Source organism: Artemia sp. Qi Xiang Cuo, chromosome 3, assembly GCF_049724085.1.
Source record: "Artemia sp. Qi Xiang Cuo chromosome 3, ASM4972408v1, whole genome shotgun sequence".
Taxonomy (NCBI): domain Eukaryota; kingdom Metazoa; phylum Arthropoda; class Branchiopoda; order Anostraca; family Artemiidae; genus Artemia; species Artemia sp. Qi Xiang Cuo.
Genome location: NC_142796.1, coordinates 73,350,234 through 73,367,267, shown reverse-complemented (window position 1 = coordinate 73,367,267; position 17,034 = coordinate 73,350,234). Strand labels below are relative to the sequence as shown.

Sequence of the window (17,034 nt, the reverse complement as noted above, 5' to 3'; positions counted from 1 at the left end):
AATGGCTATCTCAAATTTTGATTGGATGTGATTGGGGAAATGGTGGGCGTAGATTGGGTGTTAGTTGCCTTCCAATCACTTTCGACTATTAAAAAGGGCGCTAGCCATTCCAATTTCCAATCGGACGAGCCCTTTTCGAAGTTTATACGACAACTCCTTCGATACGAAGTGTTCTGGTATGGAAAAATAAATAATACATTGTGCCAACATCGTTCCTTACTTATGCAGCGCTATTGCGCTGCGTATGATTATAAAATGTTATTTGTTTAAGTTTGTTCTCAGAACGACGTCACCTAGACAGGCACTGAATAAATTTTGCTCATGTTTAGTTTATTCATTTAGTTTTTTAGAAAGTGTCTTATAAACAACAAATTTTTTTTGTTTACAGTGCATGGATAAAACAAAAATTCAGAATAGAATTTTTTTTTAGCATTGGAGGAGATAGTAAACAAGGATGAGGAACCCGAGAAAAGCGTGTGCTTTTAAATGTTGGAGTCGAGTCTAACCAGATGTTTTTTTAAGCATTGCACAAGATTGTTTGATATTGGTTGAATCAACTCGGTAGGTCCAGCTACATATTTTTTTACCAGTTATTTTTAAAAGAAGCTTATGGCTGTCCATACTGGGTATTTCCGTATATTGTGCATTTGATTATTTTGTATATCTGAATTAAATAAAAAAAAAAACTATTTGTTTGCTTATATTTACTTGCCTACTTTTAATGGGGAAGGAGAGGGTCGGGAAGATTGTGGACTAAGGGAAAAGAAGGAGGGCAAATAAGCAAAACAGCATAATTATGTAAAAATTATAGATAGTATGGTAACATTCTGCTTATTGGCTCTTCTACTTGAAATGCAATAATAACAAAAGAACTTTACTATTTTATTCTTTAATCAATACTATTTACAAATTTATTGGTTGCTATCGTGACAATGCGCCTCGTACCTTCCCTTAACAGTGCCAGATATAGTCGTATGCTATTCATAATACTACAAGAAAACACAATAAGGTACTTATGTATTATCCAGAACAAACTCAAGAAGTTTGCTTTGTTTGATCTGAGTAAAACGGTTTTTATTCGGATTCGGTTATAATTAGCTCATACTTTCGTGAAATGAATTACGATGCAGGTTTATTTTAATTCAATATTTAATTTACAGAGGTGCATAGGTTAGGTATTTTATGTAATTCGTCCTGGGCGGCCTGATTTCCATTAATTCTTTTTTGTAGTTTTCATAAATATGTTACTAAACAGTAAGAAGCCTTCTTTACTTCCTACGCTTACATAATTTATGCATGTTTCTTGGATGTAGACATAAGTTCAACAACAACTTGGATGTAGACATAAGTTCAACAACAATTGCTGGATGTAGACATAAGTTCAACAACAACTTGGATGTAGACATAAGTTCAACAACAATTTTGGATGTAGACATAAGTTCAACAACAATTGCTGGATGTAAACATGAGTTCAACAACAATTTTGGATGTAGACATAAGTTCAAGAACAATTTTGGATGTAGACATAAGTTCAACAACAACTTGGATGTAGATATAAGTTCAACAACAATTTTGGATGTAGCCATAATTTCAACAACAATTTTGGATGTAGACATAAGTTCAACAACAATTTTGGATGTAGACATAAGTTCAATAACAATTGCTAGATGTAGACATAAGTTCAACAACATTTTGGATGTAAACATAAGTTCAACAACAATTTTGGATGTAGACATAAGTTCAACAACAATTGCTGGATGTAAACATAAGTTCAATATCAATTTTGGATGTAGACATAAGTTCAGCAACAATTTTGGATGTAGACATAAGTTCAACAACAACTTGGATGTAGACATACGTTCAACAACAATTTTGGATGTAGACATAAGTTCAACAACAATTTTGGATGTAGACATAAGTTCAACAACAACTTGGATGTAGACATAAGTTCAACAATAACTGCTGGATGTAGACATAAGTTCAACAACAATTGCTGGATGTAGACATCAGTTCAACAACAATTGCTGGATGTAGACATAAGTTCAACAAAAACTAGGAAGTAGACATAAGTTCAACAACAAATTGGATGTAGACTTAAGTTCAACAACAATTGCTGGATGTAGACATAAGTTCAACAACAACATGAATGTAGACATAAGTTCAACAACAACTACTGGATGTAGACATAAGTTCAACAACAATTGCTGGATGTAGACATAAGTTCAACAAAAATTTTGGATGTAGACATAAGTTCAACAACAATTGCTGGATAATCGATTCTAACGGGACAGGATCACGTGTCTCTTTCTAGGTCAATGGACTTACGTAAGGTTTCTATTACATCACAATTCAGCCTTGAGATTTTGTTTATAATGGACATGCCTTGAGCTTGAACTATCATACCGTATCAAGAAATTATGCAGAGAACATCAAGTATTGTTGACTTGGAAGTTTTAGCTGCACATCCGTTCCGTCTCCTCAGAAAAAATTGGTAAAATTTCCCCCTGGAAATTTCACTCCTGGACCCCCCCCCCCCCTAATGTAAAATTAATCCCCGTACAAAATCTTTCCACTCTGTCAAAAATGCAACCCCCCTCCTCTAGTTCTGTTTGTTGATGGTCAACTTGTTTGATGATTTGAAGTTGTTTCATAGTTCTGTTTGTTGATGGTCAACTTGTTTAATGATTTGATGTTGTTTCATAGTTCTGTTTGTTGATTTGATGTTGTATCATAGTTCTGTTTGTTGATTGTCAATTTTTTTGATGATTTTATGATGCTTCTTAGTTCTGTTTGTTGATTTGATGTTGTTTCATAGTTCTGTTTGTTGATGGTCAATTTGTTTGATGGTTTGATGTTGGTTCATAGTTCTGTTTATTGATCTGATGTTGTTTGATAGTTCTGTTTGTTGATGGTCAATTTGTTTAAGGGTTTGATGTTGGTTCATAGTTCTGTTTATTGATTTGATGTTGTTTCATAGTTCTGTTTGTTGATGGTCAACTTGTTTAAGGGTTTGATGTTGTTTCGTATTTTTGTTTGTTGATTTGATGTTGTTTCATAGTTCTGTTTGTTGATTTGATGTTGTTTCATAGTTCTGTTTGTTGATGGTCAACTTGTTTGATGATTTGATGTTGTTTCATAGTTCTGTTTGTTGGTTTGATGTTATTTCATAGTTCTGTTTGTTGATTTGATGTTATTTCATAGTTCTATTTGTTGATGGTCAACTTTTTTGATGGTATGATGATGTTTCTTAGTTCTGTTTGTTGATTTGATGTTGTTTCTTGGTTTTGTCCTGTGTGTTGGTCAACTTGTTGGATGTTTCTAAGCCTAATGGATACAGAAAGAAGTTTACATCATTGACAGATTCTTCTCGTCTATCCCTACGTCCACAATGTGTCTTTCAAGGCCAATAAAGGAGGTTTGTAAGTGTATTGATTACAGAGGGAAATCAACATTTCTATGAAATTCTAGCCTGGTTTTATGGAATAGACTATGATGAAAATCAAGTTAGACAATTCTATTAGAGTTTAGTTTAGAGTTTTTATTATAGATATAGTTTAGTTTAGTTTAGAACTCTTGTTTAGAGTTTAGAGTTCATAATTTTACCCTAGAGTCTTAGCTTAGAGTTTTAGTTAGAGTTGTAGTTTAGTTTAGTTTTAGTTTAGTTTAGAGTGTTAGTTTAGTTTAGTTTTAGTTTAGAGTTTTAGCTTAGAGTTTTTAGTTAGAGTTGTAGTTAGTTTTTTTCAGTTAAGAGTTTTAGTTTAGAGTTTAAGTTTATAGTCTTAGCTTAGAGTTTTAGTTTAGAGTTTTAGTTAGAGTTATTGTTTAGTTTTAGTTTAGTTTAGAGTTGTAGTTTAGTTTAGAGTCTTAGCTTAGAGTTTTAACCTAGAGTCTTAGCATAGAGTTTTTAGTTAGAGTTGTAGTTTAGTTTAGTTTTAGTTTAGTTTAGAGTTGTAGTTTAGTTTTAGTGAAGAATTTTAGCTTAGAGTCTTAGCTTAGAGTTTTAGCTTAGAGTTTTTAGTTAGAGTTATAGTTTAGTTCAGTTAAGAGTTTTAGTTTAGAGTTATAGTTTAGTTTAGTTTTAGTCTGGAGTTTTAGCCTAGAGTCTTAGCTTAGAGTTTTAGTTAGAGCTATAATTTAGTTTAGTTTTAGTTAAGAGTTTTAGTTTAGAGTTATAGTTTAGTTTAGTTTTATTTTAGAGTTTTAGCCAGAGTCTTAGCTTAGAGTTTTTAGTTAGAGTTATTGTTTAGTTTAGAGTTATAGTTTAGAGTTTCAGTTTATTTTTAGTTAAGAGTTTTATCCTAGAGTCTTAGCTTAGAGTTTTTAGTTAGATTTATAGTTTAGTTTAGTTTTAGTTAAAAAAATTAGTTTATAGTTTAGTTTAGTTTCAGTTAATAGTTTTAGTTTAGAGTTTAGAGTTTTGGTTTAGACTCTTAGCTTAGAGTTTTAGTTTAGAGTTTTAGGTACAGTTATAGTTTAGTTTAGTTTTAGTTTAGCGGTTTATCTTAGAGTTATAGTTTATAACCTTAGTTTAGAGTTTTAGTCTAGAGTCTTAGCTTAGAGTTTTTAGTTACACTTATAGTTTAGTTTAGTTTTAGTTTAGTTTAGAGTTGTAGTTTACTTTTAGTTAAGAGTTTTAGTTTATAGTTTAGTTTAGTTTCAGTTAAGAGTTTTAGTTTAGAGTTTCAGTTTAGAGTCTGAGCTTAGAGTTTTAGTTTAGAGTCTTAGCTTAGAGTTTTAGCCTAAAGTCTTACCTTAGAGTTTTTAGTTACACTTATAGTTTACTTTAGTTTTAGTTTAGTTTAGAGTTGTAGTTTAGTTTTAGTTAAGAATTTTAGCTTAGAGTCTTGGCTTAGAGTTTTTAATTACACTTATAGTTTAGTTTAGTTTTAGTTAATAGTTTTAGTTTAGAGTTATAGTTTAGTTTAGTTTTAGTTTATAGTTTATAGTTTTAGCCTAGAGTCTTAGCTTAGAGTTTTAGTTACACTTATAGTTGAGTTTAGTTTCAGTTAAGAGTTATAATTTAGAGTTGCAGTTTAGTTTAGAGTTATAGTTTAGTTTAGTTTTAGCTAAGAGTTTTAGCTTAGAGTTTTAGCCTAGAATCTTAGCTTAGAGTTTTTAGTTGCACTTATAGTTTAGTTTAGTTTCAGTTAAGAGTTTTAGTTTAGAGTTAACCTAGCAAGGAAAACAAGAAAAAAAGAGACTTTCACACGAGTAAAATCATGAACCAGCATAAGTAAAAATATCAAATCATAAGTTTCCAACAACACACACACACACAACATGAGAAGAAACCTAGCAAGGGAAGCAAGAAACAACAGACTTTCACACAAGTAAAATCATAAAGCAGCATAAGTAAAAATACCAAATCATAAGTTTCCAACAACACACACACAACATGAGAAGAAACCTAGCAATGGAAGGAAGAAACAACAGACTTTCACACAAACAAAATCATGAACCAACATAAGTAAAAATACCAAATCATAAGTTTCCAACAACAAACACACAGAACATGAGAAGAAACCTAGCAAGGGAAGCAAGAAACAACAGACTTTCACACAAGTAAAATAATGAACTAGCATAAGGAAAAATGCCAAATCATAAGTTTCCAACAACACACACACAGAACATGAGAAGAAACCTAGCAAGGGAAGCAAGAAACAACAGACTTTCACACAAGTAAAATCATGAACCAGCATAAGTAAAAATACAAAATAATAAGTTTCCAAACAACACACACACAACATGAGAAGAAACCTAGCAAGGGGAACAAGAAACAACCCTAGAACTTTTAATTGTGAATCGAATTAGCTCCTTTAAATGTTTCAAAGATATTTCTAACCATTATAGAATGTGTATGTTCCTGTTTCTGAAAACTGAAAACTCTCTCTGTCTGTGCATCCGGACGGGGTGTATGCTTGTCAGTGGAGATTTTCAAGTTAAAAAATTCAGCTCATCTCTCTCTCTCTCTCAGACAAGTAAAAGTAAAAGTTCTTTTAACCTATTTCATTTTCTAACATATCCGCTATGAGCCTGTTAGTAGTAGTAGTATCTTTATTTCTGAAAATTCCTTTTCACCAACGTTTTAACAGATATCCTAAAGGTTTGACGTTCTAGGATACCCTAAAAATAATGGGAATATGACAAAGTAATGCATACAATATTTTTATTGAAATAATGATATGTAGAATATTAACATAAAAAATATGTTTCATACATTATTATACATTATTAATGTCATTGAACAACCTTTGACATTTTCGATCTGTTCCATAAAATACTTCATCATGTTCTCTCTTGATGCTATAGATATTGTCTTCTCTTAGTTCGTAATCAGTAGAATAATGATTATTCCATTTTGTGTCATACACTATTTTTACTGGGGTTTCACCTAAATGTCCAATATACATTTCCTCTTTGCTATTATTAGGTTCATTGACTATATGATCAATAGTATTAATAACGTTTGTTGACACTTTATTGTTCATCGATTCATCTATATATTCATTAGTGATATTTTCTGCCAATGTCCTTTTTATTTTCCCAGCATTTTCACTCTCTATTACCATATTATTTTTATACAGGTAACAGTTCCTGCACATAGACAAGATGTGGCTTATGATATTAGTAGAAGAGTATGCATGTCTTATTTTGATCTTCCGTTGAATGCTAATACCCGAAAGCTGACGATGCGACGTAACACTGGGTAACATGTTACCACAAGCACTAGCATGAAGATGCCCCTCTTCATCAACTATTATTTTTATGTTGGCATTCTCTTTGAGTGCGATCATCTCCGGAGATCTCAATCTCGCATATCCACCATCATGAGAGTTGATTTTTTTGGTACTCCAAAGAAATTTAATTCCTTAGTTTAATGACAATACACGCATACATTTCCAATAGTGCTACCACTTGTACTTGTTTCATAGTTCAAATACTTCTCCTTGTCAGCATTCAATGCTACAATAACACTATCATGTGAACACACTTTCTTAAAATGTGCGATCGTCACTTTTTAAAGATACGACTTATGTGCTTATCATTCCACTGTACAATAATTAATGACCTATAAACATACATTAAACTAGGTAGAGTCGATAACCAACCATAGAGTACCACTGTGTACTAATCAGCAATTGTTGTTGAACTTATGTCTACATCCAAGCTGTTGTTGAACTTATGTCTACATCTAGCAATTGTTGTTGAACTTATGTCTACATCCAAGTTGTTGTTGAACTTATATCTACATCCAAAATTGTTGTTGAACTTATGTCTACATCCAGCAATTGTTGTTGAACTTATGTCTACATCCAAATTGTTGTTGAACTTATGTCTACATCCAGCAATTGTTGTTGAACTTATGTCTACATCCAAAATTGTTGTTGAACTTATGTCTACATCCAAGTTGTTGTTGAACTTATGTCTACATCCAGCAATTGTTGTTGAACTTATGTCTACATCCAAATTGTTGTTGAACTTATGTCTACATCCAGCAATTGTTGTTGAACTTATGTCGACATCCAAAGTTGTTGTTGAACTTATGTCTACATCCAGCAATTGTTGTTGAACTTATGTCTACATCCAGCAATTGTTGTTGAACTTATGTCTACATCCAAGTTGTTGTTGAACTTATGTCTACATCCAAGAAACATGCATAAATTATGTAAGCGTAGGAAGTAAAGAAGGGTTCCTACTCTAAACTATTATATTTTCATCATATTGTTGTATATCTCATTATAATTGACCTGACTTCACTTTTCAAGTGTGTTCTGAATAATACGTAAGTACCCACCATAGTAGTAAAATCTTTACTTTTTAATACGCTGAAAATTTTCAATAGTCAAATTGTCGTCTTTTTTTATATTTTTATCCTCGGTTTTAAACAATTTTGGTTAATGTAATTCGTTCTTTTGTTCTCATTCTCTCGCACTGAAATGATGTTATTGACTAAGAAATATATCGCAATACCCGTAATTGAAGAGAAACAAAAACTCAAGCAAATAAAAAACAATATATGAACATATTACTTACGGGGTGTTTTGCAAAAAAAACTTCAAAAAATCCATCAAAATTTGTTTATATGCATTTTTTACGTTTTTACGAGTCGGACACAGATTCATGGGGGGGGGGGAGAGGTTTAAACCGGGCACTCTTCCTCCTAAGGCCTTGCGTAGGGGTATATCTGCCATCACTAGGGGGGGGGGGTAGAGGGAATTGCTACGGTAACATATTCATTATATTCAGAAAGAGTATTGATTGTGGTACCATAAGGTGCTACTCTTCGTTATTATTCAGGAGAGACCTTCAGGAGAGACCCTGTTTCCTTCAGGAGAGACCCTAGACAACAATTATATATTAATGTTCTGGGAATATTAAAATAACCTGCAAGATTTTAGATGACTAACATTTTGCTATCTTGGAAAATAGCCGGGGTACCTGAACAGAACTTTTGGGAATTGCCTTTTGGGAACCTAAATTATAACCCAGGAAATTCTTCTGAAATGTCTAACTCCATACTTCATTTGAAATGGCCCTGGACTTTGATAATATCGGAAATACTTTGTGTAAGACAAATAGAATCTTCACTAACAGATTTGTATTATGAATTGGGCAACCTAAAAGAAAAGAAGTTTCAGCCTCATATCTTTACTAGATACTAACGTATAAGGTTTTCCGAAATTTGTAAAATTCTGGGTTAAATCAGAGAGAAAATTGTAATATGGATGCAAAACCATGAACATTATTATTATTAAGATATTAATGGGAGCGTTTTTAACTTTGTTGTTCTTATACATTTTTAACGTTTGCCACTGGCCACTTGCTGGCAATCCTGAAACTTAGTTTGTCTTTCTGGATTATACAACCCAAATTAGAGCTCAAGAAGCCCCCGTTAAATCCCTACCTCACACTCTTTCCTACTTGTAAGGCTTAAATGCTTCTGAAGGCTTACCAGCGTTAACTTAGAAAAAACTGAGTTTAGCATTAAACTGAAGAGTTTACTTTTCTTAAACTGTTAGTCTTGGCAAATTGATTCTCATGTGTTGAGGTAGGCTCTAAGTCACACCTGAAATTTATATCTTATGGGTGATGTGTGTCTGCTAGCCGGTAAAATAACGAAGAAAAAATACCTTGTCCATTAGCTTGCTTTCAAGTTTGGCAATGACGCTGTCTTTCTCTTGGATCTCGCTTTCCAATTTGCTAAGTTTTTCCTGAAAGCGTACTTCTAAGTCGTCCTATAAAGGAAAAAGGGAAATTAATTTCCTAACGGAGAAAACTTTCAATCCTAATTGAATTCTTATTTGTCACCAGCCTATCACTTTTCATCACTTCAGTTAGATGCGATCTTAATTTAAGGATTTCTTAGTGAAGAGGAAAATCTTTTTTTTTATATTAATTAAGAATTTGTCTTCTAATTTTAAACTTTTGATAGTTTATCAGAGTTTTAAAGTGGATTTGAAGTGGTGACTAGCTTACAGCTTAGAAATAAGGTTGAAACTAAAATAAAGAGATAGACAATAAGCCATGTTGCAAAAAAGGTTTTGGTAAATTGTCTATTTAAGCTGTCCAGGAATGACATGTAAATATTCAGGGCGTTAGAAAAGTGTTTACTTTTTTTTAACAGCATTTAAAAACTAACATTTAAGTAATTAACTATCTTACAGCATAATCTATGTATTGTAGTCAATATTAGTCAGATACATTGTTTTGAAATCATCTTTGGAGGTAGGGTGCAGGGGTCAAGAATTTGCCTTTGCAGGTAATATTAAGCTAATATAAGCCCCAAATCAAACAGCATTAGTCGCAGTGTTGCAACCCCTAGTGAGTTATCACTATTTCAATTGATTTTTTATATAGCCTAAAAAATCACTAAATCAGCACATAAATCACTAGATTACTGAAGGAAATCCCTAAATCAACCAAAAAATCACTAAATTCAGGCAATTTTGTTTTCAACGGCTGGCAACACTGATTAATGGACTCTTAAATGCATTGAAATGTTAGTGTGTTCAAATATTGAGTTTATATTTGCACGCATTCAAAGACAGTTTAATTCGACCCATCAAAAGATTAGTAGTTGCTTCACAAAAGTAATTTTAATGTAGATTTTGCGCTCTTCTATCATTGGTTCCATATATTCAGTTTTCAAAATGTTTCATCACTTTCAACTTCTTCTTTAGTCACCAAAAGACCATTAATTGGAACCGGGATTTTTGAAATAGGTAAATTGAAAGTTGCTAGGTAGCTTTAATGATTCTTTTTTGGGGTTAGAGGATGTGGCTTAGTTTTACTACATACATTCCTTTTTCTCAATCGAGCTTTTTTTTGCTTATCTGTGTGAGGAGATCAATTGTATTCGTGTTAAGCTTTATGCGTTTCAAATTGGAATTTTAAGAAGAAATTATTAATGAATAGATTTTTTTTTGTTATATTGGGTTGTTAATTTTATATTTCAAGACCATCTTATAAACTATTCAAATTAAATGCCAATCAAGTGGCTAGAGGTTCAAAAATAAATAAAATATGTGGAGCTATTAAAATTTATCTCTAGCTGACTCATATAATGAATTTTGATTTTCCAGCTCTCGTCCCTTATATATTTTGTCTGTAGTATAAAGTAAAAAATTTGTCCTAGAGAGCTGTTAGAAATAATTTGCTTTGAGAAATCTTTATTTTTTGTAAAAAAAAAGATGAGCCTTATTTGTCATTTCTTTGTCTCTGTTCCACCTGTTCAAATCAGCTGATAGGATCACAAGAAATATTAGACAAGGAATTTGAGGAAGGTATTATCAATATCGTTCTTGCTCTAATATGGTGGTCTCCAACTATTGTCTCTACAAGTTATTTGTATTATACTGAGCGTAACTATGAGTACCATAGACTAGATAATTATTCTAGACTATTCTTTCTCAACCTTTTAGTTATGTAATTGTCTAAAATTTTAAAATAAAGGCAATAATCTCAGAAACCTTTTATAAAATGTAGTAGTTCTTAGAATAATTATCTGTTCCATTAACAGAAATAATAAGCTAAATAGTTATTGATTAATAAGCTTTTCATTTTTCAGTGTTCTATTGTAATAGTTTTTTTTTATTTTAAACTTTTATAATAAATAAAAAAATTTAGAATAATTATCTGTTCCATTAGCAGAACATAATTATCTAAATAGTTATTGACTAATAAGCTTTTCATTTTAACATTTTTTCTTTAATTTTTATTTTAAACTTTCGTAATAAGTATTTTTTTTTTAACAAATATCTGTTCCTTTAGCAGAACATGATTATGTAAACAGTTTCATTAAAAGCTTTTCATTTTTCCAAGTTTTATTTTAATATTTTTATATTCTTGTATCTATGAGAATGAAGCCTATTAATCAATAAATTAAACGATCTTTTATTCGTTGTCTTTTAAATTTTCTGATCAAACGCGATCAGGCTGCTTACCAGAGTAAGAAACAATGTTTTGGGCAACTTTTTTATTGCCAAGTTTTTGTCCTTTGTTTTTCTTCCTTGGTATTTGGTCTATTACAAAATTTTTCTTCTTTGCCAAAACTCTCAAAATTATTTCTGGCTTCAACTTTATAGTTAATTAAACAAAAAAAATCTAGTTTTTTTTAACTGAAAGTAAGGAGCGACATTAAAACTTAAAACAAACAGAAATTATTCCGTACATAAAAGGGGCTGTCCCCTCCTCAACGCCCCGCTCTTTACGCTAAAATTATTTATTGTTTAAAAAATAAATTGTGAGACAGTCAAACTTTAGCGTAAAGAGCAAGGCGTTGAGGAGGGGACAGCCTCTTTCATATACGGAATAATTTCTGTTCGTTTTAAGTTTTAATGTTGCTCCTTACTTTCAGTTAAAAAAAAATTTTTTATTTAATTTCTGAAATTTTTTTGAATTAATGCAGCTTTAATTTTGGCTCATCATACATGAATAATTAAAACCAAATTTGCACATTAATTTTACTTTTTTTGGCTAAATAGCTTTTTCTAAATTTTGATCTGACGTAACTTACAAATTAACTTACGTAACGAACTTCTATATTCGTAAGTTTTTATTAAGTATATTAGAGGATTTGCCCCCTAGTAAATACCTTGCTCTTTACGCTAAACTTCAAATTTTGTTCCAATTCTTAAGGACAGAGGCCGTTAGTTAGAATAAATAGCTCTGATGAAAGTACAAAAATTACTTTAGCCTAAAGAGCGATGTAATGACTAGGGAGCGAACCCAATCATATACGTAATAATTTCTGTTGGTTTTAAGTTTTAATGTTGCTCCTTACTTTCAGTTGAAAAAATCGTTGTTTTTTAATTTAATTTTTGATCGTTTTTTTTTTAAATAATGCTGGGGAATACCCCCCTTCATAGCAATGCCCCTTACCCCATCAAAACGTCCTCCGCGGAAACATCCTGCCACCTAACCCCTGGCGCACCCCCCCCCCCCCAACTACCAGTAAAAATCCCCCCTGAAGACTTCTGTATACTTCTCAATAACCAATACTCATGGGCGTAGGCAGGATTAGGCAGCATATTGTCTAGGGGGGGGCAGTCGATAGTGTGATGGAGTTTTATCAACTGCTTTTTCCAAACCATCTGCTTTTTCAGCCATATCTAATGTAAATTTGAAGGTCAAGGGAGAGGGCAGCTGCCCCCCTGCCCCCCCCCCTCCCCCTCCCTACGCCCATGCCAATACTATATGTAAACATTGGGCAAAGTTCATAACTTGCAGACGTTACCTCGGGGACTGTGAGGGATTAAGTCTTCCTCAAAGACATAGTTATTGTATTTTTCAACCATACTGAACAAAATGGCTATCTCAAAATTTTGGGAGGGGGCCTAGTTGCCCTCCATTTTTTTGGGCAAAGTTCATAACTTGCAGAATTTTCCCCGGGGACTGTGGGGGATTAAGTCATCCTCAAAGACATAGTTATTGTATTTTTCAACCATACTGAACAAAACGGTTATCTCAAAATTTTGGGAGGGGGCCTAGTTGCCCTCCATTTTTTTGGTCATTAAAAAGGGCACTATAACTTTCGATTTCCGTTTGAATCAGTCCTCCCGCAATTTTCTAGGACCACTTGGTGGATACGATCACCCATGGGAAAAAAACAACAACAAAAAAACAAATATACACGCATCCGTGATCTTTCTTGGCAAATAATACAAATTCCACATTTTTGCAGATAGGAACTTGAAACTTCTAATGTAGGGTTTTCTGATACTCTGAATTTGATGGTGTGATTATTAAAGTTATATGACTTTTTAGGGGTGTTTCTCCCTTTTTTCGAAAATAAGGGAAATTTTCTCAGGCATGTAACTTTTGATGGGTAAGATTAAACTTGATGAAACTTATATATTTTGAAATCAGAATAAAAATCTGAATCTTTGATGTATCTATTGGTTTCAAAATTCTGTTTTTTAGAGTTTCAGTTACTATTTAGCCGGGTCGCTCCTTACTTACAGTTCGTTATAACAAACTGTTTGATATAATCAAAGCACCGCTACTGTCTTTAGCGTCTAGGATAGGAGCTTATATTAAAGGTCCTAAATTTTTTTTAGCAGTGTATTGGTTAGTTAGGAAATGAATTTGAACCAGGATGCAGTTGCTCTAACTCTTCAACGGTAATAATGCTTCATTGGGCTTGGTGTACCTTTTCAAAAAAATAAAAATAATAATTGGTGTAATTTTTTTAACCTTTCTTCTCAAGCGCTGTTCATGCTATGACAAGTTTCGCATGTTTTCCTTACCTTCAAGTTATTAGATAGTAAGGTAAGGGAGTAGATCTTAGGCAAACTTCTATAATCTCGCTATATTTTAATGATTCTCTAAAATACATTTGACTCGTTTTTACTGTTTGTTAAATATACCTCTGTCCCCCACACCAAAAATTCCTGCGCATGCTTTCATAAATATGAATTTAGAGAATTGTTTTTTAGGGCTGACATAAAATGGTTGACACAACAGAATCAATGACAACAGTAATAATAATAATAGTCGTTAGTATGTATAAGTAGTAGTTTTGGATGAGGCATGTAGGGAGTATTACCAAGGAAAATGGGCATAAGAGGTTGTATAATTTAATTTATTTTTGGAGGGGAGTAAGAGAAAAATGCTATGATCCCTGTTGCGTTAGGAATATTGACAGTAATAGCAATGATAAATTTTGTAAAATCAGAAAAATGATGTTTCAGAAAAGTCAAACTTGGTGAAAATCGACGTTTAACTCAATTTTTATAAAATCCAAGACATTCGTAAAATTCTGAAACTTGTGTTTACGGTCTAACTCTAAAGATGCTGCTAATCCTCAAAAGTACGAAGGTTTTGTTAGAAGTTTTCACATGGGTAGAAAAAAATAACCCAAGGTTAGGAAAGAGGGAAAATTTAACAAAAAGAAAGGGGAAGATTAATAATAAGAAAGACACTCTTTGGCATTGTCCACAATGTTGTTCAGGTCTTGGGACTTTTATAATAATAACAAAATGTATTACAGCCATTTTCAAAGTTAAAAATGTATTTTGTTGTTACTATTTCAGATTAAATACTAAATTCAGACCTTTAAGCAGACACTGTTTAAGTCATACTCTCTAATTCAAAAGCAGAATGATTCTTCAGTTAAGAAACGGGTGACGATTTTGGTACCAAGAAAGATACCTTTTGCGTAGTCTTTCTCAATTTTAGTTTTCGCTATGTCTGAAGTTGAATGTTCTAGCTTTCAGCATATTTTTGAGTCAGAAAAAAAATCTGACACCACCAAGAAACCCGCCAAAAGTTTGAACAGGGTTTCATTCATTACTTCAATTTCACAAAAAAGGGTCCTGAGACTTTTTCTAAAACAGCTGAACAATGTGTAGGCTATTCAATTTGCCATATGAAAAACTTCAACGATTTCTTTAGGTCCGGGCTTTGGGCCGCTAAATTAAAAAAAAAAAAAATTACCATTTTTGATTGTATAAGCTCTTTAAATCTAAGAATCATTTCCGAAATGCGATCGTCAGTTTGCTTGTCTACAAGATTGTTTAAGTACGAAGATATCGAATTATTTCTTCCTTCTTTCTTCTTAAGTTCGAATTTTGAAAATGAGTCAATGGTACATGACTCATCGGGTATTTGCAGGTTTTGTGGTTGAGTTGGACTTAGAACATCTTCTGAAAGACCTGGAGGGGCGGAAACTGATCTTTTGAAGTCAGAATCTTGACTGGAAGGTGAGGAAAGGGTTTCTCGTTGGAAAGCTGCAGCTTTGCGAAATTTGGAATGACGTGCTGCATAGCCCTCTACCGTTTGGGAGCGTAAAAGTCTTTTCCCACTGATTCCACACATAGAAAGTTGTTCAGACAGATCTTTGCTAGAGAGTCTCTTCAGTATACTTTTAAGACTCCTTCTTTCTAGTGTTTCATTTTCTTCAGGAGAGAATGGCAGCTCATCCGCGACACCGTTGTTTTCTGAAATAGATGGAAAAACTGGGCTTGGATTTTGAGGACTTTCATGTGTATTTGGCCGATTCATCTGCTCAATTAAGAGGTCCTTAGCATGTTCAAGTTTTTGCTTAGACGGCGGAGGCTGGCCTTTCAATGCAGACATCATTATGTTTAAAAATGTCGGTATCCAATTTGAAGTGTCTGCGATATCTGGGTCGGTGCTAGAGCTAGTCATTTGTGAGATGGTGTGAATGTCAGAAGCGTTCACTGATATATTTTGGTCAAATACGCTTTCTAGGGAGCCTCCAATTTGTCTTAAAGAGTAGTCAGACTTTTGATGAAGAAAATCAACGCTTTTACTACGAACTGTCTTAACCTCTTTTTCAAGTTCTGCTAATTTTTGCCGTTCGTTTAGTATTTTAAGTCGTTTAACGAACGGTAGAACTATAAATTCTGGAGAAAGATCATCAACTGACAGGTAAATTCTTGGCTTTCCTAAAGGCAACATTCCTGGTCTTGAACTTTTCCTCGGGTGCATGGGTTGGGATGTAGGATCTGATGCTAATCGTGATCTTGGGGATCTAGGAGTTTCAGCATCAGTATCCAGTGACACCATTTTCTGTGATAAAATTGGGGACTCTTTTATGATAACATGTTTCTTAATTTTCAAAGTTTCTGGAGGCTTTTCGTCAATTAAACGAATTTCGCTTTTCTTTAAGTTACAGCTTTCTTTCACTCTTAACAACTTAGGTAATATTTCTTTTACGAAGATCGGTTCTTGTTTAACAGCATCTGCAACACTATTCCATTTACCTTTTCCTGAAGAATTCAATTTTTCTATTAAATAACTGACTTTAGTTTTTTCTTCAATGTCACCACTATTCACAACTTCGACAGGAGCCTGACCGGGTTTCGTTGCACTAGTATCTATCTTTGACGACTTACACATTTGAGCAGCAAAACTCCAGGGTTTTGGCTTACCCAATTTTTCCTCAGCAGTTGGTCTTCTCTCAGGTGGTTTTGTCTCACTACCTTCAACTTGGTTATTCTGTATTTGAAGCTGAGACATATATAATTTTGGATTGGGATTATTTTCATTTAATTTCATTTGAGTTTCTACAATTGCTGTTACATGATTTGATGCTTGGCTTTGATTCTGTAGTTTTTCTTTTCTTTTTCCTGTTGTGGCTTCTTCTTTTTGCTTTACCAGGTTTAATCTCTGAAGTAAGGGAAAACCAGCACCAATAGCTTCATTTTTTACATCGACACTATCACACTCAAATTTAGTCTGGTTAACTTTTTTATCATCCTCTCCGCTTCTTTGCGGGCCTTCACTTTCAAATTGCCTTAATTTATTCTTCTCCTCTCTATCTTGTTTCTCTTTCAACAGCTTTAGTCTTTGCAAAAGAGGCAATCCTGCTCCTATAACTTCATTTTCTTCGCTAGAATCACGTTGCGGACGGTGAAAAGTAATCCTAGGCTTTGTTGGCACTGTATCTTCATCACTATTAACTCTTGGCATCCGACGCAAAAATCTTCGTTTTCGTACTTTTCGTAACGGGGAATGATCTTTATTCAACGCTTCGGTGCTGCGAACTGGACTCTTCTCGTTTTGCAT

The 17,034-nt window shown here is 33.1% G+C and overlaps 1 protein-coding gene across 1 annotated transcript in view; it reads right to left on the bottom strand.

Moving 5' to 3' along the window:
* Positions 1-17,034, bottom strand: part of LOC148954504 (uncharacterized) — a 548,520-nt gene that overhangs the window by 29,942 nt on the left and 501,544 nt on the right. Inside the window, exons 16-17 of the mRNA XM_089086303.1 lie at positions 14,938-17,034; positions 9,132-9,236 (exon numbers count right to left, since the gene is read on the bottom strand). The exon at positions 14,938-17,034 is cut by the window's right edge and continues 4 nt beyond it. Of these exons, the coding sequence (XP_088942429.1) occupies positions 9,132-9,236; positions 14,938-17,034 (2,202 nt within the window). The remainder of the gene's footprint in view (positions 1-9,131; positions 9,237-14,937) is intronic.